Genomic DNA, 26,783 nt, shown 5'->3' on the forward strand with positions numbered 1-26,783 from the left:
GTTCATTCTCATTCTACTCCATCCCATTTATTTTAATCCATCTCCCTCCCCCACAGCATCGTACAGCAAGCCATCTGTACACACACACACACACACACACACACACACACACACACACACACACACACACACACACAGCCTCCAGCTCAGCCAGGTGGCTGGGTGGCCTCAAATAGGTCCTCATGCACCTCTGGCTCTGTGCTGATTGGAGTGAATGCAGCTCGTATGAAATTAAGCAGAGCTGCTCACCACTGTTAAAGTGGGTCACTGTGTGTGTGTGTGTGTGTGTGTGTGTGTGTGTGTGTGTGTGTGTGTGTGTGCGTGTGTGTGTGTGTGTCTATGGGGAGCTCACTACTTTAATTTTCATCTAAAATAAATCGAACATACGGTGAAATGGTTTCAGTCTCTCTCAGCTGCTGAGATATATTTATTCTGTTTTCCACGTCCGCGCTCTTTAATGTTTGATCTCCTCCTCGTGTTATTTTAATGTTCATAACCTCATTCTGTCTCTCTGTCTCTTCCTCCTGCAGCCAAACATGACGTGAACGGTAACAGGACGGTTCCACCTTTTCCAGAGGGGACAGAGATGGTCATGTTCGGTGAGTTAAATGTGATTTAATGTATTCTGGTACAGGCAGAACTTCATTTTGGCCCTTCCACTCTGGCTTCACCTCACAGCCTCACGGAGGTTGCCACTTGGTTCCAACACATCCTGGAAAATCTGGACATTTTGGAGACTAGTTTTCCAGGCATGGAAGCTCCTGAAAATTGATTAAAATATCCTAGAAATACTCTGTTATGGTTTGTATCAGCTGCCATCTCGTCTTGCTTCAAGACTGAATTAAAGACGCTGCAGCAGGTTTAGCCGGACGCTCCAGACGTCCTACCAAGCACTTCCCAGCTCCTCCTGGGGGTTCTTGAGGCGTTCCCGGGCTATGTAGTCCCTCCAGTGGGTTCTAGGTAGAGATGTCACGATACCAAAATGAGTAACCACGATACTATTCCAGGCAAACTATCACGGTTCTGGGTTTTATCGTGATACTGCAGCCTTTTTTAATTATTATTATTTTTATGAACTGCGAGGAATTTGTACAAGTTATAAATACTTATTAATTACTTATAATGCTGTTTGGTGCATGATAAACATAATACTGCTGAAGTAAGAATTAGACTGAAACAAGTTTGAAACTAGTTTGGTTTTTTAAATTAGTGTTGCCACTGACGACGACGCCGTGGCAGACTTGCCGCTCGGGCTCGGTGCTTCTGCCATGGTGAGTGTGTTGTCTCGTGTCTGGGCGAGACAGAACTTTAACTTGTTGTTTGTTCTGAAGCGAGTTTCTATGGAAGCGGAGCTGTCTTCATGGAGTTCGTTCTTTCCGGCAGAAACACACGAACAGCCAATCAGCTAACAGACGGGCGGAGCCAGCGTGCGGAAACAGCCTATCATATCCCCGGACGTCACCAGTAACAGGCAAACAGCCAATCATTCAGCAGCTGTGTAGTTCGGTTGCAGTAGTTGCCGTGTTGGTTTGTTTACAGGGAGTAGCGTGCAGTGAGAAGCCGGGAGGTAGAAACTGGCACCGGTAGTTTAGTAATCCACGGTAGGACCGTCCTGTAGAATTTCTAGTATAGTAGGAACCGTTACGAGTTGGCACCATGGGTACCGTGCAGCTCTAGTTCTGGGTCTGCCTCGGGGTGTCCTACCAGTTGGACGCGCCCAGGCGGACCGAACCACCTCAGCTGGCTCCCTTTGATGTGAAGGAGCTTCTCGTATCCGTGATCTCATTCTTTCGGTCTCTACCTAAAGCTGATGAGCAGAGGGGAGGGCTGGAACGTAGACGGACTATGTTGCCTTCCAGCTCAGCTCCCGACCTCACGCTCCATTTTTTCCATCACTCCTGAGATACTTGAACTCCTTCGCTAGTTGCTGATTAACTAAGCTGAATAAACCCTCCCGTAACGGTGCCACGTCGCGTAATCGCACCTTTTCTTGTCATCATTTCGGGATCTTTAAGGTTGTTGTCTTTTCTTTGAAGGTATGGGCTGTTTCTGGGGAGCCGAGAGGAAGTTCTGGAGACAAAAAGGGGTTTATTCCACCCAGGTGGGCTACTCAGGAGGGTACACATCCAACCCCAGCTACAATGAAGTCTGCACAGGTAACACACACACACACACACACACACATAGTGTACTGAGCAGTGTGTTGAGTCAATAGATTGTGGAAAACAAGTAAACAGAATAGTGAATAATTTCCCCCAGGTCCTATTATACTGCGGCATGGATAAGACTGACCACTCTGTGTGTGTTTGTGTGTGTCCAGACCTCCCAGTGATTCGTCCAGCCAGCCCGTACAGAGTGACTCCATCATTAGACCTGCATCACCGCCTGTCTGTCTAACTTAGTTTAACTCCTGTGAAAACACGTGAACGACCGTCAAAGCGTCTGAGAGTCCATTAATCGATATTTTCTGTCCTCGCTGGGCTCGTGGGCGAGATAACACGCCTCCCGTGGAGGTCGATGAGTTGGACGTTGTAGTTTTTTATCGGCAGAAACTGTGAAAATGTTGGATGAAACAAATTTAATGACGGTGATTGTAACGAGAGAAGCCACAGCCATGGACTCAGGCGAATGGTAGACGCTCCACGGTAATGGTGGATGGTGATGTGTTGGTTATTTAAATGGCACCAAATCATAACAGAGCACTGTACTCTTTATAATATTAGTTACAGAGACTCAGCAGTTCCCACCACGAGCAAACACTTGGTGACAGTGGCGAGCAGTCGGACGAACGTCGCACGATATAACGTCTGTTTGTGTTCGAGCGTCTGCGTCGCCTTTAGGATCCATCGTTAGGCGCAGAGATCGAATAAATCTGAGCAGTGTTTATAAACTCAGGTATGGACTAAATCATTAACTGATAAGTTGACAAATATTTTAGAGATTGATCACACTTTCCAACCGTCTAATTTTCCTTCATCTTTAATCGTAATAAGACAGTTTTCCATCATATTTCTTCCCTCTCTTTATTTATATATATATACCCGTTAGACTTTATCCGAGCCTGCTGATGAAGAGAAGCTCCCTTTAAACTCTCTGAAACAAAAATACTTCAGCATCTCGATGTGAACCTGGTTTGAACTTTTGTTTTTTGTTTTTTAAATTAGTGCATTATTTCTGCAGAGCGCTGAGAGATGAATGAAGAGCTGCTCACACCTTTCCATCTTCACTGTTGTTGGTTAAATATTTACAGTCAGATCGACGTAGGCTCAGACTGTGCTGATTAAATTTGCATGTTTGTTCTTTGGGTAATAAAAAAAAAAGGTAGTATTACTAAATTTAACACATTTTTCATTATTGGCTTCACTTATTTCTTCTACAGTTAAAGAAATATGTGTTTGTATATTATATTTTTACTGTGGCAAGAAGAGAACAAGAAAAGAAATGAGAACATTAGATTTAAATAATAAAGTAAATCAATTAATCTTTCTAATGATCTAATGCTAAAACACAACAAATCCATGGAATGTAAACCAAACAGAAAAATATTGTAAGAGAGAAAAGTCAGTCTTGTCAGCTCTGCAATGTCTACATTGTCCACTTGCTCCTGTTCTGGCACGACGCCAACCTCCTCTTCTTCTTCCCGGTGGTCTAAAACGTCTGTGGAACAACTGAACCAAACGTTTCCCAGCCTCCGTAACCCGTGGCCACATCCTGAGCTCTTTTATTTGGTCAACGTGCTGTTGATTAACGATGGTTTTTGTCCTGTATGCCTCATATTTATATCAATGTTCTTACGTCGAGGAGTCGTTCTTTACTCTCAGTGCACTGTGGCATCCATAGATGAGACTAATATGATGAACTATCATCATTTGTTCATGTTGAAACAGTGACATAATGAGGTAAACGAACATTATGTGGACAACAGCTTCTCTGCAGCTTCATCCTCCGCTCCGCTCCCAACCACTATTTTATCCCTCGTCTTGTCCGAGATGAATTCATTCCAGCGAGATCGTCCTGGTGAGGCATTAATTTAATATCGACCGCTGCTTTGTCTCTGTTCGCCAATATCTACCGTAGGAATCCATAACTCCTGATATTAAAAAAGTAATAAGGCAGAAAGAGAGAGAGAGGAGAGGAGGTGGAATGAGAGATGGGAGGAAGATGAGGTGCAGTGTAATGGGTCACACTCATTACCAACACCAGCTGCTATCTGTCTGTCTGCAGGACTGATCGTTTGTTATGGTTCATCATGATAATCAGCTTTGGGCCAATACGAGTGTTTCAAGGACAATACATGTATTTTTGGCTTTTTAAGGTGAAAGTTTGAGGAAATTTCTTTATTTCTCTATCTGGTGTCTTAGTCCTGGTTTGGTCCGATGTTCTTTGGTTGGTTTTAGTCCACCAGCTTTCAAATGAGGCACCTCGTCTTCTTCAAGGAGCTGTAGTGGTTCAAACTAACCGTTAATCTGAGCAGGACAGTCGACAGAACGGCCTCAACTCGAGGTTTTTGTTCTATAACTGTCCATATTCGTTTGAAACTGTGGGCGCTAAATCGTTTTCAGACACACGTGAACTCACCGATGTCGTGTTTTGCAGGTCGGACGGGGCACGCCGAGGTGGTGAGAGTTGTCTTCCATCCAGAGAAGATCAGCTTTGGCAAACTGCTCAAAGTTTTCTGGGAAAGCCACAATCCGACTCAAGGTACAAGCTCAGCTGCAGACACACTCACTCACATAACCAAACCCCGAACAGAACGTAAATGTACCTCAGAGGTCGCTTTGATGAAACCTGATGGCGTGTTAGTGTCAGCAAACACGGGCGAGTGGGATCCTGTCGCTGTTTGCTGTATGCAATTTTAATTGTTTTAATGATTGTGTCTTTTATTTTGAGATGGAAGATGGAACAGGTGGAAATATTTCAGTTAATTAAGTTAAATTGTTCTTGTTGTACATTTCGTTATTAGTTCTGAATGTACGGCATTTGGTTATCTTCGTTAAAAGATCCCCTTAGTTTGATTAGGGAATAAAAGTCAGCCTGTTCTTCGTGATGTTTCTGTGAGCCTGCTTCTCTCTTTACGACATAGTCACAGACTGAAGTCGTCAGGATTTAAACTCTGGGGATCATAAATAACAGAATGACTTCGCTCCTGACCAAAGTGTGCGACTGACAGATTGACTGACACACACTGACACACCACAAACCTCTGAGCTCACCAAACCTCGCCGCTGACAGGCCTGACAGGCTGACGCCGAAACGATGAGAGAATACACGATGAAATGATCAGCTCACAGCGCTCGGCTCGGTTATATTTTTGGAAATGCTGTCAGCTGTTGTTTTCGGATGAAGTGATGCCGTCTGTGCCGAGAAACCGAGCGGGAAAGGCTCCTCGCGTCACGTCTGCTGAAAGCCGTGTTTTACTTTCAGGGATGCGACAGGGGAACGACGTCGGGACGACGTACCGCTCTGCCGTCTACACCTACACAGAGCAGCACCTCGACGAAGCTTTGGCCTCCAGAGATGAATACCAGAAGGTACCAACCTTTGACTCCATTTCCCAGTATGCAACTGTCTGAAATATAATGTCTGTGTGTGTGTGTGTAACATTTGCCATATACGTCCATATGCTTTTACACACACACACACACACACACACACACACACACACACACACTCCCTCTGTTGAACTCTCTCCTGCTGAGACTTCTGCACCACCATCCCACCAACAGGGCTTGTTGCCATGGAAACTGACGAGGAAGAGGTTACTCTATTCTTTTCTATTCTATTCTAGTGTCGTCTGGTTCTGCTTCTTCGTGGGAGATTTTCTCTCTCCGCTGTTCGTTCTCTCCGGTTTTTTCTTTCTGAAACCTCGTTTCTGTCTCTTTCTGCCTCCGACGCCGCCGATCGAACCAATCGCACGCGTGCCTGGTAATCTGTGGCGAGCAGGCGGGTAGGGACTGAGCGTCAACCTCCGTAACTCGTCCACCTGAGGCTGGCTCCAGAAGTGAGTCAGTCTCCATAAGTCCCCATGTTCAAAAGAAATAATAATAATAATAATAATACATTTTATTTGAAAGCGCTTTTCAGGGTACTCAAAGACACTTTACAGAGAAGAACATTAAATCATCAAAACAATAAAGACAGTGCACTAAAAACACATTAGACATTAAACATTAAAAGCAATTATAAATAAACATGTTTACAGCCTGGTACCCCTCATAGATACCTCACCACTTTTCGTTATAATTAATCTGAATTTTAATTAATAAATAACTTTGTTTTTACCAAATCTTACTTCTGTTTCTCACACGAGCTGCCACGTAACATATATTTGAGGGACTCGTCAAATATATAGTTAATAAACATAAAACGTGAGTCAAAACAGAGTCTGAACAAACCCTGAAAGTGTGTGTGTGTGTGTGTGTGTGTGTGTGTGTGTGTGTGTGTGTGTGTGTGTGTGTGCGCGCTAGTTTTGCAACTAAAGCGATTTTTGTGGAGGACAGATTTAAGGCCCAGATGGTTTGGCATGGAGTGTGTTTGCTATAGGCCAACTGCTCACACACACACACACACACACACACACACACACACACACACACACACACACACAGATGGGAGAGGGTGGGGGAGACAATCTGGTGAGAAAAAAAAATGAGAGAGGAAACAAAACCTCTGAAGATTGACGGAGGGATGCGGCGGTTTGAATAATTTTTCTACAGTGTGTATGTGTGTGTGTGTGTGCACAGCGATTATCAGTATAGATGACAAGAATTGGGCCAAAACTACCTGCGTGACATAGAAATTTAACAGTGGTCTCTCTCTAACAAACAAAGACCAGCTTTAGCTTTTTGACCCTCCTGAGGATTTACCGGCTCGTTTTGTTTCGTTCTCAACAACAGCTTCATATTTCAGAAAGCATCCATCAAAAAAATACACAAGCTACGCCTCTCCGCAGATCAGAGCGGGTACAAATATTGTCTAAAATAGCCGTCCTGCCTCCTCCTACCAACAAACCTAAATATTGGCAGAGACGTGGATCATCGTTGGTTGCTCCGACAAGCCGTCTGTGATGACACCCACCTGTCAATCAAAGCGTCCACGCTCTTAACCCTGCATAACTTTAAGCCTTAATATAATGTGAACAGGTGAGTTGTATATAAATTCACCCTCAGTACAGTTGTCATGAACGGGGAAATTAGCTACAGAGACCAAAACTGTTTTTGTACCAGGCTGTAAACATGTTTATTTCTGCTGTGAAGTTGGACATTTGGACATGGGGACTTATGGAGACTGACTCACTTCTGGAGCCAGCCTCAAGTGGACGTTTGAGGAACTGCAAATATGATGTGAGCATCATATTTCTGGACCTGTGTGAGTTTGTGTACTGAGTTGTAGTGAAGCTGAATCTCTCCGTCGAGCTCCGGCTGTGAAATATTGATGCATCGTGCTTCTTGGAGTCGTCGTAGGCGGCTTGCTTCTCTTTGTCCCTGCAGCCGCTGATGCTAACTCGCCTCTCCTCCTGCCGTCAGTCCAAACAAAGCTGAACGTGTGAAAAATGCATCGCAGCATCCCGGGAAACGCCTGCCGGACACTTCCTGCATGTAAATTAAAAAAACGCCTCCTGCTTCCTCTCCTGTCGACGCGTGAAAGACGTCGATGGGAGAAGAAGACAGAGCGGTGTGTTTAATCTGGTGTCAGGGTATTGACTGTGTTCGCTTTGCTGCCCGGCTTGATTGTATTGTGTGTGTGTGTGTGTGTGTGTGTGTGTGTGTGTGTGTGTGTGTGTGTGTGTGTGTGTGTGTGAGGTACAACAGCACTGCAGAAAATTACCTTGCAGGCGGCTGGCGTTTGTCTGCAGCATGAAAGGAGCCTCCCTTTTCTTCTCCTCTCGCCTCCTGCCATCATTAGGGTGTGCACTGCGTCTAAAATGGCAGGTGGAAGTGGGAACGGTGTGTGTGTGTGTGTGTGTGTGTGTGTGTGTGTGTGTGTGTTTTATGTAATAATGTGTGCTCGCTCAGCGTTGTGTACTCATTGTTCTGGCATCTCTCTCTTTAGCTACGCTTTCTTTACATATTTCAGCTTCTCGACACAAAACAGCTGTTTGCCTTTCTTTCTTTCTTTCTTTCTTTCTTTCTTTCTTTCTTTCTTTCTTTCTTTCTTTATTCACCTGTATTTATTTCTTTCTTTCTTTACCCTCGTCCCTCTCTTCCTGTCTCGTGGCTCTCTTGTCAGCATTGTTCACATTTCGCAGCTTTACCGGAGCGAGTCAAGGTATTTGCATTTCAAATGAGAAATCTACTTCTCTGACATGCAAATTAATGATGTGAATTATGCATTTATAGCCGGCTGCTAACAGCAGCAGCAGCCCCACACAAACGCACTGAGAACAGGCAAAGGATGGAGGGACGGACACCATCAGAGCAGAACAATGGGGGAAAGAAGTAACTGTTTTTATGTGTCAGCAGCTTCTATAGCCAAAATTCATGATCTTTAATCTTTGACGTGAGAATGTTTCTGCAGTTCCTCTAACGTCCACCTGAGGCTGGCTCCAGAAGTGAGTCAGTCTCCATAAGTCCCCATGTTTCACAGCAGAAATAAACATGTTTACAGCCTGGTACAAAAAACAGTTTTGGTCTCTGTAGCTAATTTCCCCGTTCATGACAACTGTACTGAGGGTGAATTTATATACAACTCACCTGTTCACATTATATTAAGGCGTGGACGCTTTGATTTGCACGTAAAAGAACCTGCACATGTTCTCTGTGACCCTTTCTGCTGTGAAGTTGGACATTTGAACATGGGGACTTATGGAGACTCACTTCTGGAGCCAGCCTCAAGTGGACGACAAGAGGAACTGCAGTTTTGGCACTTCAAGAAGACTTGGAGACCTTCCAGCCTTAAGTCTGATTAATCCGACATTTGCTTTGCAGCATGTTTATCTTAAAAAAGGTAGAAAGGAACTAAAATGATGAAACGTGCTTTAACTTGCAGTCTGCACATTGAATTTAAGAGATTCGGGCTCTGATCTCTCTCAGGACGTCAAACACTGGTTTGATTTCTGCAGCAGCCTTTAGTTTCTGCCTGAAACATATTTTAGCATAACTTCATTCATTTGCTCGGATTATTTTCATCCTCTCGTGGTCGAAAGGTAAATAAATGGCGCCTCCTGAATCATAAAAGAGTCCCATTGTGACTAACTGCTGTGTCGTACCTCCACCCTACTTACTCAAATTAAATTGTGGTGTCAGTGCAGGAAGTGATGAATCAAACAGCGGGGGGCCTCTCGTCTCTTTGGTGTTTTTCTGTTTCCCTCCGGGGTTTTGTTCGCTGACATCTTCTTTAACAACTTCCGAGCGCTGACGTCAGTGAACGCTCCTCAAACAATTACCCCTCGCTAACTATTAGAGGCAGCAATGTGTGAAATTACCCCGGCGCTGCTTTTAAGTCTGATTGTTTCTTTGGACTATAAATAAACAAAGAAAACTTTTTATTATTTCCCCGAGGAGCTCTTTCCACTCCGACTGGAGTTTAACATTAAACCCGTGCTTTGTATGAAGACTCTCCTCACGACACAGATATGCAGTTGGACTGCTGCACAAAAGCACAACTTTCTAACTTTATTCAGCGATGGGTCGCAGCTTAAAACATTCAATAACGACAAAATGAAGAATTCTTTACAAATATTTACATATTTTAACGTCAGGAGAATGTGGAGGAGGCAGTTTGTGGTTCACTAGTTTAGGGTTTTTTCCGTAAAGTCTCATGTATAGCTGAAACAGCTCCATAATCACAGGCTTTGCATCACGCTGTATAATTAAGCCGTAAATTATAGTATGCCATAATTTTACTGTTGAGTTCGCAAAATGAAACGGGCCGATCCGGTTATTAAATATTTAACCTGAATACTCGGCGAGCAAATGAGGAATTCCCAGAAACAGACACAAACACTGATTATAATATAATACACACACATATATATAATACACATTTATATATAATAAACTCAACATGTTTGTGTTTATTTATATAAATATGGACAGTTGTAAGCTTATATTACTCACTAGTCCAGCACCAAAAAGCACCGTCCTCTTCGTTCTCTTCTCCTCTGCCATTATATCCATAGAGGCTGCTGACCCTAGTTACATTGCCCAGCTCGGGTTCTGGCATGACACCAGGTCCAAAACGCCTGTGGTACAAACACTAACACTGCTCTGAGCTCACAGTCCGGGCAGCCCGGCTAACAGAGTGAGCTAACATGAGCTAACAGCAGCTAACAAACTGGCTCTCCACGATACGATCAAATAAGAAGCTTTGCTGTAAACACACACGCTAAAAAACACAGCAACACTCTCCATTACAGTTTCATAAGTGTGTGTGTGTGTGTGTGTGTGTGTGTGTGTGTGTGTGTGTTTTCATGCTCGCTGTGTCTCTTTGTCTTTTAATTTACCCACACGCCATCTGGTTGAGTAATTTTTATCACAAGGAGGAGAAGGTGTCATCACCAACTGATTGGGCTGTGAATGTGTGTGTGTGTGTGTGTGTGTTTGTGTGTGTGTGTGTGTGTGTGTGTGTGAGTCTTACTGTACATGAGTGTTTTTTTCTGAGTGTTTTGCAGTATGAGGCCTCGACAAGATGAGCTCACAGTCCGGACAGCATGGCTAACAAACTGAGCTAACAGCAGCTAACAAACTGAGCTAACATTAGCTAAAAGCAGCTATCAAACTGAGCTAACATTAGCTAAAAGCAGCTATCAAACTGAGCTAACATTAGCTAAAAGCAGCTAACAAACAGAGCTAACAGCCGCTATCAAACTGAGCTAACATTAGCTAAAATCAGCTAACAGACTGAGCTAACAGCATCTATCAAACTGAGCTAACATTAGCTAACAGCAGCTATCAAACTGAGCTAACATTAGCTAAAATCAGCTAACAAACTGAGCTAACAGCAGCTAACAAACTGAGCTAACATAAGCTAAAAGCAGCTAACAGACTGAGCTAACAGCAGCTATAAAACTGAGCTAACATTAGCTAAAAGCAGCTATCAAACTGAGCTAACAGCAGCTATCAAACTGAGCTAACATTACCTAACAGCAGCTATCAAACTGAGCTAACATTAGCTAAAAGCAGCTAACAAACTGAGCTAACAGCCGCTATCAAACTGAGCTAACAGCAGCTATCAAACTGAGCTAACATTAGCTAAAAGCAGCTATCAAACTGAGCTAACAGCTGCTATCAGACTGAGCTAACATGAGCTAACAGCAGCTACAGTTGGCAGCAGTTTACTTCGCTGTCCATCAGGAAACTGTAAATCACAGTTGAACATTAGTGGAGCTCAGAATAGAACTTCATATCCCATCATGCACTCTGTTCATTGTCTCATTGTCGTCGTTATTTTTAGCCTCTCCATGAATCCGTAAATGTTGTCGTCTTTGTTGTTACTTCTTCTTCCAGGTTCTGACGGAGGACGGTTTTGGTCCGATTACAACAGAAATAACCGAGGCGAAGCCGTTCTACTACGCCGAGGACTACCACCAACAGTACCTGAGTAAGAACCCCGACGGATACTGCGGCCTGAGCGGGACGGGAGTCTCCTGTCCAATCGGAATCAAGCCGAAGATGTAGATTTCCAAGGATGGAGTTTTAAAACGCTTACAGAATCAAAAAGCTTTGAGATTTAAGTATATTAACAGGACATTTATGAATATTTTATACATAAATGTCAACAAATGGGAAAGCTGTAGCTCTTTTTCTGCTGTAACACGTCACTTTTGTGAAAGGCTTCACATTAAAAATAGTCTCTGATACACACTGTACTATTTCATATGTTAGATATATGAAAGCAAAACGTTTTTTAAAGAAATATTCTTGCAGTTTGACCGAAATAAGTTTGTTTTGTTTTGGTGCCTGCAGATTTAAATTATGTTTCTATTCTTCAGCTTGCTTTATAAATGATAAATGATGATTTAAAGGTCCAGTGTGTCAGATACAGGCTCAGTAACTCGCTAAATCTGACACACTGGCCCTTTAAGAGAGGGTTGCTTTGACATTAATGCTGTTTTTAAAAGTCTATAAAAGAATAAAACATCATAAAAGCTTTTGAAATCTTTTCTGTTTCCTGACCAAGTGGCAACCTCTGCGGATGTGAAGTGTCAAAAAACTGCAGTTCCTCAAACGTCCACTTGAGGCTGGCTCCAGAAGTGAGTCAGTCTCCATAAGTCCCCATGTTCAAATGTCCAACTTCACAGCAGAAATAAACATGTTTATAGCCTGGTACAAAATCAGTTCGCTCTTCCTGGGTTTGCAGCAGACGGAGGTGAACAGGAGGTCTTATTTTTTATTAAAAATGCATGTTTGTGTTTGCCCTTTGGTGGCGTGGCAGGGTTTTTGGATGACCTCCTTCCTGAAGTAACGTTCCAACCCGTGACTCGTCTGTCATCGCGGCTAATCCTCGGCGCTCACGCGTGTTTGTACGGTACACGTGTGTGTTTTGACAGTGTGGCATGCAAACACAAGCACCAGGAGAAGAGAGCGTTGGTGTCGGGTGCCAGGCCCCTCCAAAAAGCTTGGCATCGCCATCACAGAGAGAGGGAAGAGATCAGTCTCTTTTGGTAATGGCAGAGCGCCATCGTGGATTTCTGCTGCGCTTGGATCGCCTCCATGATGCGGGCTTGCAGGACTACGGCGCAACCGGCTTCGCAAAGCCAAATCTGACCGCTATGTTTGGAACGGAGCCGACGGAGGAGGATATTTTTGTGCAAAGTTTTATTTTTGTAGTTTTCAATAAAATGCTCCTTTAAGCTTCGTTCAATGAATTACCAGAGCAGCATTGATCATCTATTACAAATGTGTGGTCAGAGGAATATCCATCATATCGAACAAGGACGACACCAGCTGGGCCCCATCCCATTTTTTAATAAAACAGCCAGTATTGGCTCAGTATAAGTCAGTGTGACCCCCACAGACTGAGAGGAACCTTTGTTCTATCTGGATTGGTTGGTTGGATACAGAACAACAATAACTCAAAGATGATTGGTTCAAATTAAAGTTACAGGTCTTTGAGTAACGTCTGTGCACAATACTGTTTTATTGTTGAGTATTGAGAGCTGTGAACTGAAACTTGTCACTAACATCTGGTTCATCCATTCAAAATCTCTTTACCTGTTCCTTCTGATTCGTATTTGTCCCAATAGCTCAGATTTTATATGACTTTATGCACGATGCAAGGTCCAGTGTGTTGGATTTATCAGCACCTATAGCAGCGAAGTTGCAGATTGCATAAAAAAGTAAAAGGCCATATCTAGATCAGTGTTTGTTTGTCTGCTCGAGTCGTTTTTCCTCACTCGAATCGAGGGTCTAAGGACAGAGGGGGTCACTCCCTGTACAGACTGGAAAGCAAATGTATTTTGTGACTTTGGGCTATGAAAATAAAATCTGATTTGATTTGTACAGAGAGATCACGAGGCAACATTGTTTCTGTCTTTCAAACACCATCACTTCTCTAATCTAACTAGGCCTCCTGGAGCTGTACCTGGTTGGAACACACATGATTATGCTGCCATCATGTGGCATGTCCAAAATATGAGCACATGGTTCAAGATCACTGAGGTAACAAACCCAAACACAGGATATGAAGCTTTATTATTATTATTATTATTATTATTATTATTATTATTAAAGTATTTATGATTCTGATTTTACTTTGAACCAGGAGTCAGAATTCTTAAAAATATAAATAAATAAAAGTTCGTGATATTATTTATTTATTATTTATTATTATTATTATTTATTTATTTATTATTTTTTAATAGGTACAGATAGGTAGATAAAATTTACTTATTAAATTAATAATAAATAATTAATGTCAATTAAATTAACAATTACAAATAAAATAATAATTAAAATACAAAAAATTTCTTTAATTAGAACTCGTTACGGGCTTTTATTTTGAAGGAGTTCATTGGCTCTCGTGTTTTCGCGCCTTTGCTGACCGTTAGTTGTTTAATCGTGACGTGCACAGTTTACATAGCAACAGTAAACTTCCCTCAACTCCAGCTCAGCTCGGACTCGGGACGAAAGGTGAGTTAATGTTTGATTAAATGTGTCTGTCATCCATTTTAAAACTTTTTAAAACGTTTTATTCAGGTTAATTAATTATAATAATTTTAAAGTTTTCTCGCTCGTGTCCGAGATATGTGAGTTATAATAAAGACACAGCAGCAACTATTTCACTGATTCTGTGAGTACACTGGATCAATTTTATGGAGGAAATGTTTCTGGTTTTCCCTCTGTGTCCTCCGGCTGCTCCGCCTCAACTCTCTGTGACTTACAGAGTTTATGATGGATGAAGTAAACTGCTGGAACAGCTGTTAGCTGCTGTTATCTGTTGCCAGTCTCGTTAGCCTGCTGTTAGCTCATTCGTTAAGCTCCAGTTCTTCTAGCTGTGTAGATTTATGTTACTCAGTTGTTAGCTGCTGTTAGCATTGTTAGCCATTGTTAGTCTGTAGCCTGTGTATCTAGTTTTTCGCGTGTTAGCCAGTCTGTTAGCTGCTGTTAGCTCATGTTAGCTCAGTCTGTTAGCTGCCATGTTAGCTCATGTTTAGCCAGTCTGTTAGCTGCTGTTAGCTCATGTTAACTCCTTTTGTTAGCCTGCTGTAGCTCATGTTAGCTCATTTGTTAGCTACTGTTAGCCTGCTTTGCTGTTAGCTCAGTTTGTTAGCTGCTGTTAGCTCAGTTTGTCAGCTGCTGTTACTCAGTTTGTTAGCTGCTGTTAGCTATGTTAGCTCAGTTTGTTAGCTGCTGTAGCTATGTTACTCACGTTTGTTAGCTGCTTTAGCTACTGTTAGCTCGTTGAGCTGCTTTTAGCTATGTTGCATTGTTAGCTGCTGCTTAGCTATGTTAGCACAGATTTGTTAGCTGCTGTTAGTGTGTTAGCTCAGTTTGTTAGCTGCTGTTTAGCTCAGCTGTTATCTGCTCTAGTTTAAGTTAGCATAGTTTGTTAGCTGGTTCTAGCTATGTTAGCTCGTTTGTTAGCTGCTGTTAGCTCAGTTCGTCAGCTGTGTAGCTAATGTTAGCTCAGTTTGTTAGCTGCTGTTAGCTCTGTTTTTAGCTCAGTTTGTTAGTGCTGTTAGCTGCTGTTAGCTCAGTTTGTTAGCTGCTGTTAGCTAAGTTTGTGCTTCTCGTTAGCTCAGTTTGTTAGCTGCTGTTAGCTCGTTTCAGCTGCTTTTTAGCTCTGTTTGTCAGCTGTGTTTAGCTCAGTTTGTTAGCTGCTGTTAGATGTTGTTCTTTGCTGTTAGCTCAGTTTGTTAGCTGCTGTTTAGCTGCTGTTAGCTCAGTTTTTTAGCTGCTTTAGCTCCTTTGTCAGCTGCTGTTAGCTCCAGTTTGTTAGCTGTTGTTAGCTGCTGTTAGCCTTTTAGCTTGTTAGGGCTATTTAGCCTCAGTTGTTAGCTAGCTTAGTTTGTAGCTGCTGTGTTAGCTGCTTGTTAGCTCTAGTTTTTGCTGCCGTGTTTAGCTCAGTTTGTTTAGCTGCTGTTAGCTGCTGTTTAAGATAAGCTGCTGTTCGCTGCTGTTTAGCTCAGTTTGTTAGCTTGCTGTTTGTTAGCGCTCAGTTTGTTAGCTGCTGTTAGCTCAGTTTGTTAGCTGCTGTTAGCTGTTGTTAGCTGCTGTTAGCTCAGTTTGTTAGCTGCTGTTAGCTCAGTTTGTTAGCTGTTGTTAGCTGCTGTTAGCTCAGTTTGTTAGCTGCTGTTAGCTCAGTTTGTTAGCTGCTGTTAGCTGCTGTTAGCTCAGTTTGTTAGCTGTCTGGCGGCTATCGTAGTTTACTGTAAAAAGCTGTTGCGCAACACTCTGGTTGGACTTCACCTGGTTGTGAAATCTGGGATCTTCTGTCAGCGTGAGTGTTGCTGGATGACCTGGAGTCACTTAATGTTAACAGGCATGACTCAGACATGAAGGGATCAGGTTTCAGTAAACGAGGAATTCACGAGAGGTCAAGAAAAGGTGAGGAGACAACACAGTGTTTCCATTTGTCATACAGATGAAGACAACTGAGTGAGTATCGTCCAGCCATGTCTGCTGAAATACCCGTGCAGAGGACAGACCGGAGGACACGCGTGGACTCAGATCAGTCTCCTGGTCCTGCTGTGGTAGAGCACCAAGAGGACAGACCCATGTACCTCCACTGTCTCCTGAGCCCTGATGGTGTTATCTCCATCGGACAACACCAGGATGCCGAGGCCGTAAACACTGTAACTCAGTCCACGCAACACGTGAGTCTGAATAAATAAAAATATTCTCAAATAAATCATTTGTAACAGTAGAAGGCTGCTGTGTCTTCCTCTTGCCAGTAGATGTCAGTAGAATATCATCAGATTTCTCTTGTAGAGCATCTGACTCTGCAAACTCACATACATCGGTGCATGTCCTGTGTCTGTCGGCAGGTTCTGGATCATCCACATGAGGTGGTCCAGCAGCAAATAGAGCAGATCCACCAAGTTCTACAGGAGCAGAGCAGACTGTTAACTCTACTGGGACGAGGTGAGTGTCCACACTCCCTGATACGTGGTTCTGCACTCAGTGTCATCCCGGTTATCTGGGGTCGGGTCAGGCTTCCAGATGTCTTCCTCCCTCTGGCAACACATTCTACATCCTCGATGAGCTATGTAGTCCCTCCAGTTGGTTCTGGGTCCAGGCCCAAGGGTCTGATTTGGACATCTGGACTTTTCTGGAGCACCTCCAGATGTCCAAGTGCACAAAAAAGTTATTTTAAGTCTCCTAAACTGTGAATCAGGGGGATGGATTGTACTCAGAGACTGTATAATACATGGATGTCGTATCCGTGAGGCCAAATCACGCCTGGTTGCTCTAATAAGCCACCTGTAACGACACCCAGTTTACCGGATTGTTGGGAGTCATGCGTGTACTCAGAGTGTTAATCAAAGTTCAGGGTTTATTCTTGCATGCATAATGACGACTCCTGCACGTCTTTAATTTCTTGTTTTGCACACGTCAGCCTGAAATAATGCAGATGTCTTGTTGCGTTCGCCAAGGAAAATAAATTCCCCGTCCATCGTTTTTTTCTTTTCTTCTTCTAATCAGCACATGTGTTTACCATTGAGCCTGAAATGTGAGACTTTAAACAGTTTTATAGTCCAGGAAACAGCAGCATTGCTCAATTGTTGAATTGGAAATGTTGCCAGGGTTCTCTCATGCAACGTTGGTGTTTATCTGATATGTGCTGAATTATCAAGAATCTTAATCTCTCGTTACTACGTGCAGCCGAGAGGAGCTACCATTTAGGAGATACTTATCCAACTCACTCACTTCTTTCAGGAGCTGAATCCCTTAAATCTGCCCAGTCTGTTGCTGAGACATTTAGCCATTAGAGGCTTTAAAAAGGCAGACGGGGCGCGGAGCCAATCTGTCGACAATAACACTGATTTCTAGACAACTTTGTTGTCATATTTTCTTTTCTCTGTTGTTGCTGCTGCTGTGATATTCCTGCCAGCCTCAACCTGCCAGCTCTGCTGTTGCAACACCCGTACAACATTCCCAAAGCAGAGGCTGCACACCTCGAACCGCTCCAAATATTTAAAAAATTATGTAAATATGTGTCTATGTCGCCGGGTTCCTCATGCAGACACAGGTAAATTAGGGGAAGAATAGGTTAGAATGCATGGAAATAATCAGTTTGAGCAACTTCATGCAAAAGGGGCGTTAAATGAAGCCTGACTCAACACTCGCTCGACAGTGTAAGAATATGAAGCCTTTGTGCTCGTTGCACCATTAGAAAAACAGGAAGGTGGTTTCGCAGTCAGACCGCTGCATGTCAGACTCGTTGCTCAATGCCTGTCAGCGCTCTCCATCCCGTGGTTAAGTTTTGCCGATAAGAGAGAGAGACAACACCCGGCGCTCGTAGATTCTGTATCACCTGTGTGCTGTGTGTGTTTACAGCAGCAGTATACAAAGATCTGCAGACGGCGTGTTATTATACAAATAATTCACTTTTATTAATCAACGCAGCAGAACTGTATACACAGTGTAGACGAGGACGAGTTTCTGCAGCAGAATTCAGACAAGTTTACTGACTGATGAGCTGTAGATGAGGAAGTTTATGTACATGCAAACACAGAAAGAAATTTATAAAAAACAAACTTTGAGGAGTAATTTCAAAATACTGAAACATTCAAAATGAATTCACGATATCTGGCTCTGAAACCACAACAAGAACGGGTATGACTGGTTTGATGGTGCACAGATATGGTTTCCTGAGTGATGAATAAGAGCTATGAAAACAATGTCAGGGTTCATGTACTCACATGTAAAATATAGAAAGAAAGAAAAAAACATCAACAGCTCAGGAGTCACACACCTGAAGTAAATCTGCACAAACATTTCAGTTTTCATCTCATCTGTAACGGAGTACCACGAGGTGAAGGCGACATACAATACTTTGGATCATATTCAGAAATACTGTATCATATTGGCACCTCAACACATGGTTTGAAATAAATGACACATTAAACACATTAATTCAAGTAAATAACAATATAAAAATATATATAAACTTACTATATGTAATCTATAAACATGAAGCTGTCTTTTTAAAAAGATTTTTTACATTACATCAGGCAGCAGCTGCATAATGTGCAGCTACGTAAGTTCAGTCAGACCGTCTCACAGCCCCGCTCACAATCCACTTTAATGCCCCATGTACATGTACGTGAACACATACAGAACTTTTAACTGACGCCTCCTTGACTTTTTTTGAGGATTTATTCGGCTTCAACTTCATTTACACGCAAATAAGGTGAATAGGTAAACCATGAGCACGTGCTGCGTGTACACTGATGGCCACAGATGACAAACTATACGGAGGAAGCGTGTGCCATCACCGTATCTGATGTGCCCTTTCTACGAGTAAATGTCACATTTCGGTTCTATCAGTTAAATCTGCCAGCGAAGCTGAAAACAACCGTGTGGGTGGACCAGTGGTTATGCTACTATATCTGTGTGGCAGAGGTGCAATAGTAAATGAATGGCCTGAGCTTTGTTTAAGATCATTTCTCTATCATTGGCAAAGTGATGGTTCTAGATGTGGTGTTGGTGTTGGTGTTGGTGGTGGTCGTCGTTCCCAAGCCAAAGTCAGTGTTGAGTTTCTTCTGAAGGAACGTAGGACAGAAGGTGGATATGTAAGCGTCTTTAAACCCTGAGTTACAGAAGCAGTAAACGAGCGGGTCCAGCAGGCAGTCCATGTAAGACAAAACCATGAGGCTGTCATAGACCTGAACCGCTATATTCTCCGCCTCCTGCCAATCGTTGAGCCTGACGCTCAGCAGCACCGCCCTGGCTATGGCGCAGGGCAGGAAGCAGATGGTGAAGACGACGACAACGGACATGACCACGCACACGGCTCGCCTCAGTTTGGTCTTCTCCCCCACCGTCTTCTTCCTCAGGCGGTTGACGATGCGCACGGTGCAGAAGACGAGGATGATGAAGGGGATGATGATCTGGCTGAAGAAGACCACCTTTAAAAAGACAAAACACAAATGAGAGTGACCGTTAGCCCACACAGTAAAATAACCTTCCCATCCATACCCTCATTCAAAGATTATTTTGCCATGTGCTGAGATTTCAGACTCATTTCCAAACCTTCTGTCCTCTCAACCTCTTAATTTGAAGATTTACATAAAAAAAACAGTCCTCTAAAGACAAAACATAAAATCTTGTAACAGATTTTTCTTCTTCTTTGTTCTTTCGTCTTAAATTATCTTAACTAGAGCTAAACACACATAGTTTATTATGAAAATGGCCATACATGCTATTAATCAAAGACATTTTGCAAGCAATTTGAATTTAAGTATATTTATCTGCCCTAAATATCATGACTCCAGGCAACAGTTACTTTCATTATTATTATTATTATCAGTCAACTATTTGTAGCGTCTATAAAATGTCTGAGGCCAATGTGATGTCATAGTTTTGTCTAATCAATGGTCCAAAATCCAAAGATATTAAATTTACTGTCCTAGAAAACAACAACAAATATTTGCATTTTTGCTCATAATGACTAACCCAAATAATTGCAGCTTAATTAATTCCCTTAGTCAGTTAGACTTAGAATTTAAGATGTCTGGACACGTTTGTTCATGCTGCCTGTGGTAAGCTGTTAGTCAGGGAACTAGACTCACAAATAAACCTAATGAGCTGTGATGAGTGTAGGAAATCTGAGCCTGTGGCCTCTTGTTAGATTTTGAAAACAGAAACTTGCGAATGAACAAAGACAATCTCACTGAAACCAAAAGAATACCTCTCGAAAGGTGTCCGTCACGTCGTGATAACTGGTCTCAATTTTGCGGCCGTGGCTGTTGCAGCACTCGAAGGTCTTCACCATAGTCGGAATGGTGAGGGGCAACAAGAGAAGCCAGATGATGATGGAGATCTGCGGAGTCTTCTTAAGAATCTTGACGAAATTTCTCCGCCCGAGATGCACCACGTTGAAGTAGCGATCGAGGGACAGGGTGATGAGGAAGGCGATGCTGGCTCCCCGGTTAAGGAACAGCATGAAGAGCATCGCCTTACACTCCAGATTGCTCTCGCTGCGCCTCAGGTGGTTTTGGTAATGGTAGGCTTTGGCAGGGAGACAGGCCACCAGCAAGAAGTCAGCAACCACAATATTGAAGAGGAAGATACTTTTGTTCTTCCAGAATTTGAACCTAAAGGGGAAGTAATTAGAACGGTTATTATCAATAATTAACAGGTGCAGTAAAAAAAAACAAAAGTGGCAAAAACACTGACTGTACCCTGGCTGGGGTGTGCCAGGAAACAGGCTAATGTTTATGAGATGGCACATGGAGATTATCTCGTCATCTTGTAAGAGTCACATTTTTCTACCAATAGAAAAGAAGAACAGGGTCCCGACTCACTATGATGAGCCTGCATTCATTAACATTTCTTCCCGCAGTGAAACTGTATGATGATGATAATAATAACTTTATGTGTATATCACTTTTAAAAAGTGCAAACAGGAAAATACAGGCAAAATAGCCACAGGGAAGATTTAAGAACATGGTGATGGCAATTACGATTTAAAGACATGACAATATAAAGCAGAATAAATAATAAATAAATTAGACAACAATAAAGTAATCTGAAATGATAAAAACAGTAGTAAATGAAAAGATAAGTAATAACAAGCACACAACTTGAATTGGTCAATACTACTTTGCAACCATTTTAGCACAATTTCAGCTGACACATCCTTTTTTAACGGTTATTTGAAAATACTTAGTACCCGGACTTTCTGTGCTATCGTCATCATGCGATATCAAAGTTTAAAAAAATCACCACTAACTGCTACGAAACTGCCACAAGCTGATGAATCACGCAAATATCAACTATCAAGTTCAAGTTTCCAGCTCAGTATGACTTGATAGATTGGAGGTTTGAGGTTTTCTCTGACTCTTTCTTCTTGCTTAACATGTTACCTTTGAGTACTTTTGGAAAATATGGAAAAGGCAGTGATAGAAAGAATGGTTTTTTTCTCATACCTGAAGATGAAGATGTAGAGGACGGACAGGTTGAGAGGCAGACCGAGCGTGAACTGCCCAACCATCACCCAGGAGAGGATTTCATATGTGGCGTTGGTGGGTGTTTTGCAGTGGTCGACTGACGAATTTGTAGACATGTTGGAAGGCATGAAATCAAAGTTTCAAAGTCTGATGTGTGTGATACCAAAGCAACAGGACAGATGATGGTTAAAGGTGTTGCCAGGTGGGAATCACAGAGTTAAAATTAGTCCTTTGTTGTCGCCTGTGTCCCAGAAACTTCTCTCCTCCGGATCCCCTTCTCGGCGTAATCCGTCAAATTCAACAGTCCCCTTCTGAAAGCGCTACTGTGATTCTGGATCTCTGTCAAGACTCAGCTGGCCGTGCCAAAACATGCTGAGAAAACAGGCACCGCAAGCACAACATAGACAGACTGAAGGAAAGAAAAAAAGAAGAAGTGGTGAAATAAGAGAGGGAGAGAAAACACCCCGGGTTAGTGAGCGAGTGTGAGGCTGAGAGCGACCGCTCAGAGAGGAAGACTTTATAGTCAGCTGGAGGTGTGGTTTACAGAGGGGGCTTATCTCACTGAGGAGTACAAGTCTCAAGGTATGATTTAGCAGATATTAATACAGTGATGTGAGAAAATGGTATGCCTTGTTTAGTTTTGCTTTGACACAGACAGTGGAAACTTGTAGCTAATGGTGTTTCCCAGCAGAATGGAGGAAACGCTTGTGAAATTCCTCAGGTGGCTGTCCAGTCGAAACCATCATGCCTGCACACGTCTGGCTTTATGTGCGGATATGACAAGTGTTTCGCTCCGAGGAAAATGCCCTTTCGTGATTCTCTAAATAGATTATCCCCGTGGAAAGACTTGCAGTAAGCTTGAAGAAAAAATAAGTACTGCGCATTGGAATGCAGCGAATAACAGATTTGGTTTAAAACAGTTTTCTAACTGTAAAGGCTCATCTACGCCGAGCAGGTCTGTTATTTACGATCAACAAAGTATCGGTGACTTGATCGGCATCGGCAAGGAAGCCGGAAAAGGAGCACTGTACCATTTATGAGTTAAATGCTCCTCAAAATGGCATGTAATCCCCTCAAGGGCAAAGCTCCTGCATGAGAGACTTTTTTTAAATAATAAAAATGCCAAAGAAAACCAACCAAACAGAAAACGGTCATGTCCTACAGAACGGTCGACATCGACAGTCATTTATAGCGCTGTAAAATAAATGAACTCATCATAAAACTATGATTGCATCATTAAAACTTGGCGTTACATCCATTAGGATATAAATTATAACCCCACCGTGATCACCCCGATGAGGACGTGCGGTTATTATAAGATAATGGACGGATGGATGAATTAGTTATTAGTTATTCCACACGAGCTCCCGTTAGGTGGAGGCGTGCATCGCCTCTGGGACATGACGTTATGAGCCTCTTACATTGCCACATCCTGTCAACATGTTAGATGGGGGGTAAGGCATGTTGCGTGCAGGTTTCTCTAATCTGACGTCAGTAGCGTTTCCAGTTTATGACAAACTGTTTTTTCTTCAAACGTTGGGCCATGTAGATATTTGAAAATATCTTTCAAAATGTTTGTTACTCAACTCAACTTATTTAAATCCAACTTTTTGGATTGTTGTATTCCGTGTGTGCGGTAGAAAGTCATGACAGGGTTGGGTTACCTATTAAACACCTTGTTCCATTGAGGTCAAGCATTAACTGGACCTTATTCTACTTTCTAACCACCGCTGCTCTTTCACTGACAAACAATAACACTGTGGCCTAACAAGCTACACATTAATGGTCTAAAACTCAGACATTAACTTGTTTGCAGACTTTGTGCTATGACAACGTTTTAGCACACTTCCTCCCGAAACATGATGTAACTTTGCTGCAATTATTTCTACAATAGAACATGTCTAAACACAGCGTGTGCATTCAGACATGTGGTTTGTTGCACCTCAGACCACAATCCACCATAGTCACATCAGTGTTGTGTTCCTCTTTGAGGAGGATCCCAGTTGTACTCCTACTTTAAAGGTAGAAAGATGCATAATAGATACAACGGGACAATAGATAATGCAGGTTTAAATTCAATGCCTGGAAATTAAAGCACCGCAACAGCAGGAAGGAAGCACAAAAACAGATGTGTAGTACACGTGGTGGTATGTGGTGGACCACCATGTGGAATGCAAAGCTTATAAAAATAATAAATACCATCTTTGGTATGTTTTTGTTAAATATCCTTGACCATATTATGATAAAACACTGATGATGAAACACTGGTTTCTATTGGTTGAAATCATTAAGCACACAGTGGTTGACATTTCTAATTCGGACCATCCATTTTCTTCTACTTATCCACGGTTGGGTTTAACAGGACACTACAGACAACACATTCCACCTCCTCCTGGGGAATCCTGTGAGGTAGTGGGCTATGTCGTCCCTCCAGAGGGTTCTGGGTTTGCCCTGGAGGTTTCCTCCCAGTTGGACGTACCCGGAACACCTCCAAAGGAAGGCCGGAACCACCTCATCTGGCTGAGGAGCAGCCCCTTCACTCCAAGCTCCCTCCTGATATCTGAGCTCCTCACACTATCTCTAAGGCTGGGCTTGGCCACCCAGCGGAGGAAGCTCATTTCAGCCACTTGCATCCGTGATCCCATTCTTTTGGTCACTACACAAAGTTCATGACCACTGGTGAGGGTAGGAACCTAGATGGACTGAAAAATCGAGAGCTTTGTCTTCGCAACGGTCTAGGACTACCCGCCGGACCATGCAGCTAAGTCTACTTAGTCTGCTTTCACACCAAGGTCCAACATTTCTCAGATTAAGGCCATTATTTTCAATGGAGCGAGCACTTCCCTGAATTTCTCTTAATCTTTTAACCAAATTTGGACAATCAGGAATTAAAATGCCACCAGTATCAGAAGTTTGAGTTATGTGTCTCTACTCTTTAATGTTATAAGTATCCATCCATCCATTTTCTGTAACCGCTTATTGCGAAATCAGACGAGTGTTCAGTCTGATATCGGTTCAGTTTCCTGGGAATTCATATCAAGCATCAGAGCGTGATGCACCAGGTGGGAGGTGTTTTATAGTTTACATTCCAGTATCACTCATAGCATCCTTTTTAGGTTCTTTGAAGGATGGAAAATGCTTTACATAACGCTCACAGAATGACACTCCACCTTGAGCAAACCGTGTTTACGCAAACAGATGTGAAAGACGGATTAGTCCATGTTTAAAAAGAGAACCGCGCAGACTGGAAATAACGTGTGCAGGCATTCTGGAAAACAGAAAATATGTTTCGTGCCACGATGCACAAACTTAACGTGCATTCAGAGGTGCCAGTGCACAGATAAGAACTTATCTTTGCATCATCCTCAAACTACTCTGACTTCATTTCTGCTTCCGCGCCCTCTAGTTTTTCCTGCATCAGGTCTTCACTGACAGTTTGCTTGCTTATTCTTAAGCACTTTTTTTATTAGGGTTAGGGTTTGTAATCATGACGTTAGTATACAGACACTTGGTTGTTTACTTTGCCTGCACTTAGAGCAAGGTGCTCTGGAAGACACGTCTCTTAAATTTATTACAATCAGTATTAGGGGGGAAATTCCAAAGCGTATTTCTGGGTCATGTACTGGACTCCCACACACACTCTGAAATTAAACACAACCTAATCTACCACTCTCCTCCTGCCCTATTTATCTCTGTTGAAGGTCTGACGTTTCCTGCCTGTGTGCCCACATGGTGGATTGGCATGACACCTGTGCTGACTCATAAGGTACTTGTGTTGCTTTAAATACATAAAATCTAGGTCACTGTTTACATTTTCTCACCATAAGACAGAAAATGTGTTGTAGGGGACGACAAACAACCAGTTTTAAGCCGCAGGTGACCGACCTTTGAGTCTGTTTTTTACCACATTACACCAGCCACATTTGCACCTGGGTGTCAGTGAAACCATTGAAACTTACCATACTCAAACACTGAAACTGTAACCACATCCTATGGACTTTTTTAAAGATTTCAGATGTTTTTCTCACGAACAGACATTTAGAGTTTATCTCTCTCGTCGACAGTATCATCTGTCATTGTTCGATTACTCAATAACTCCAAAAGCTTGTCAGACTGCTTCTGGCTTTTCTCTCCTTGAACCTTTACCGTTAAGTGTTAATGTGTCATCTTTTTCCCCATGCGTGCTTCCTCTCATCTTTCTGTCCCACACACACGCACACACACACACACACACACACACACACACACACACACACACACACACACACACACACAGCAACCAGTTTTCCCAGAGTCATCTCCTCCGCCAGATCGAAGGATGCCGGAAAAACAGCCTGTCCTCACATGCCCCGGCCAGGGTAAGAGCCATACCAACAGTACTTCTCTATTCACACAGACTGAACCAAGCTTATCTGACACAGGTTTCATATTAAAGGTGCCGTGTGTAAGATTCTTAATTTCATGCATTACTCACTTTTTCAATGTGAGTTTGTGAATGTGTTTTCAATGTCAATGTGAGAACGAGCTGTAAAACTAAATGATCGTAAAATCATTAGATTGGTTAGTTTACTTGCCCATTTTTTGTTTCCCTTTATTGTTTATTTTACTTATCTTTATTTATTTATTTTTCTCTTTTGTTTGATTAGCCTTAATTTATTTTTAATTACACTTGTCTATCTGTTGGGGCTGGGTGCCGGAGGGATAGGGGTGGGGGTTGGTATCTGTTCTGGGGTATGCTGAATTCAGATTTCTAACTTGAATACTGTTGTTTTTTCAAATATGTAAAACTCAATAAACAGTCTCATGCGGACATTTTTTTTAAAGTGTAACTAAACCCCCCAAAATGACAAAACAACAGGTAGTCATAATGATAATGCAACAATTAAGCTTATATAGAATATTTCTGAGCTCGGATCATTTGGAGCCACTAATGTAGCTTTGCTCTAAGACTGACGTCAGCTACGTGTTTGTGCTTTCCCTTAGCTTCTATTAATGGAGCTTTCAGTGTCAGACACAATAGAGCCAGTAATCAAAACCACACCCACGCTTTATCCCAGGGAACAAGTTTCAGGATTGCTTAAACACGTGTTGACTCATATCTAAAACTCCTAGGAAATGTTTGCGTGACGGCCGATCAGCTGGGGCATGTTTTTGGATGCTGAACTGTTGAATGATTTTCATTAAGGCGGGTTTTAGATGAAGACAAAGGAGCAGACAGCAGAAA

General features: G+C 42.6%; 4 protein-coding genes across 12 annotated transcripts in view; 3 read left to right on the forward strand and 1 right to left on the reverse strand.

Annotated features, from left to right (window-relative positions):
- Nucleotides 1-3,309, forward strand: part of ift172 (intraflagellar transport 172) — a 57,077-nt gene extending 53,768 nt beyond the window's left edge. The window contains exon 49 of the mRNA XM_027284640.1: nt 2,161-3,309. The gene's annotated coding sequence lies outside the window, so the exon portion shown is untranslated. The remainder of the gene's footprint in view (nt 1-2,160) is intronic.
- Nucleotides 1-11,800, forward strand: part of msraa (methionine sulfoxide reductase Aa) — a 24,025-nt gene extending 12,225 nt beyond the window's left edge. For both annotated transcript variants that reach the window (XM_027284680.1, XM_019265716.2), the window contains exons 2-6: nt 531-599; nt 2,037-2,156; nt 4,597-4,701; nt 5,425-5,531; nt 11,448-11,800. In XM_027284680.1, coding sequence (XP_027140481.1) covers nt 531-599; nt 2,037-2,156; nt 4,597-4,701; nt 5,425-5,531; nt 11,448-11,618 — 572 coding nt within the window. In that variant the 3' untranslated portion in view covers nt 11,619-11,800. The remainder of the gene's footprint in view (nt 1-530; nt 600-2,036; nt 2,157-4,596; nt 4,702-5,424; nt 5,532-11,447) is intronic.
- A 2,192-nt stretch (nt 11,801-13,992) lies between these two features.
- Nucleotides 13,993-26,783, forward strand: part of si:ch211-140l13.3 (uncharacterized) — a 32,372-nt gene continuing 19,581 nt past the window's right edge. For 6 of the 8 annotated variants that reach the window (XR_003463241.1, XR_003463242.1, XM_027284643.1 and 3 more), the window contains exons 1-5: nt 13,993-14,072; nt 16,027-16,258; nt 16,430-16,526; nt 25,261-25,325; nt 25,836-25,917. Coding sequence is in view for 6 of the 8 variants with exons in the window: in XM_027284643.1 (XP_027140444.1) it covers nt 16,058-16,258; nt 16,430-16,526; nt 25,261-25,325; nt 25,836-25,917 (445 nt within the window). In the remaining 2 variants the exon portion in view is untranslated. Of the gene's footprint in view, nt 14,073-16,026; nt 16,259-16,429; nt 16,527-25,260; nt 25,326-25,835; nt 25,918-26,783 lie in introns of those variants that run through there. The other 2 variants (XM_027284647.1, XM_027284649.1) reach the window with 2 other exon arrangements.
- On the reverse strand, nt 17,753-22,427 carry LOC104934219 (hydroxycarboxylic acid receptor 2). The gene is made up of 3 exons (XM_010749834.3): nt 21,539-22,427; nt 20,299-20,704; nt 17,753-19,516 (listed from the first exon to the last, which is right to left on the reverse strand). Exons 1-3 carry the CDS (start codon nt 21,685-21,687, stop codon nt 19,049-19,051), a joined length of 1,023 nt encoding a protein of 340 aa, XP_010748136.1. The 5' UTR covers nt 21,688-22,427; the 3' UTR covers nt 17,753-19,048.

The sequence above is a fragment of the Larimichthys crocea genome, chromosome XI (assembly GCF_000972845.2).
Source record: "Larimichthys crocea isolate SSNF chromosome XI, L_crocea_2.0, whole genome shotgun sequence".
NCBI lineage: Eukaryota > Metazoa > Chordata > Actinopteri > Sciaenidae > Larimichthys > Larimichthys crocea.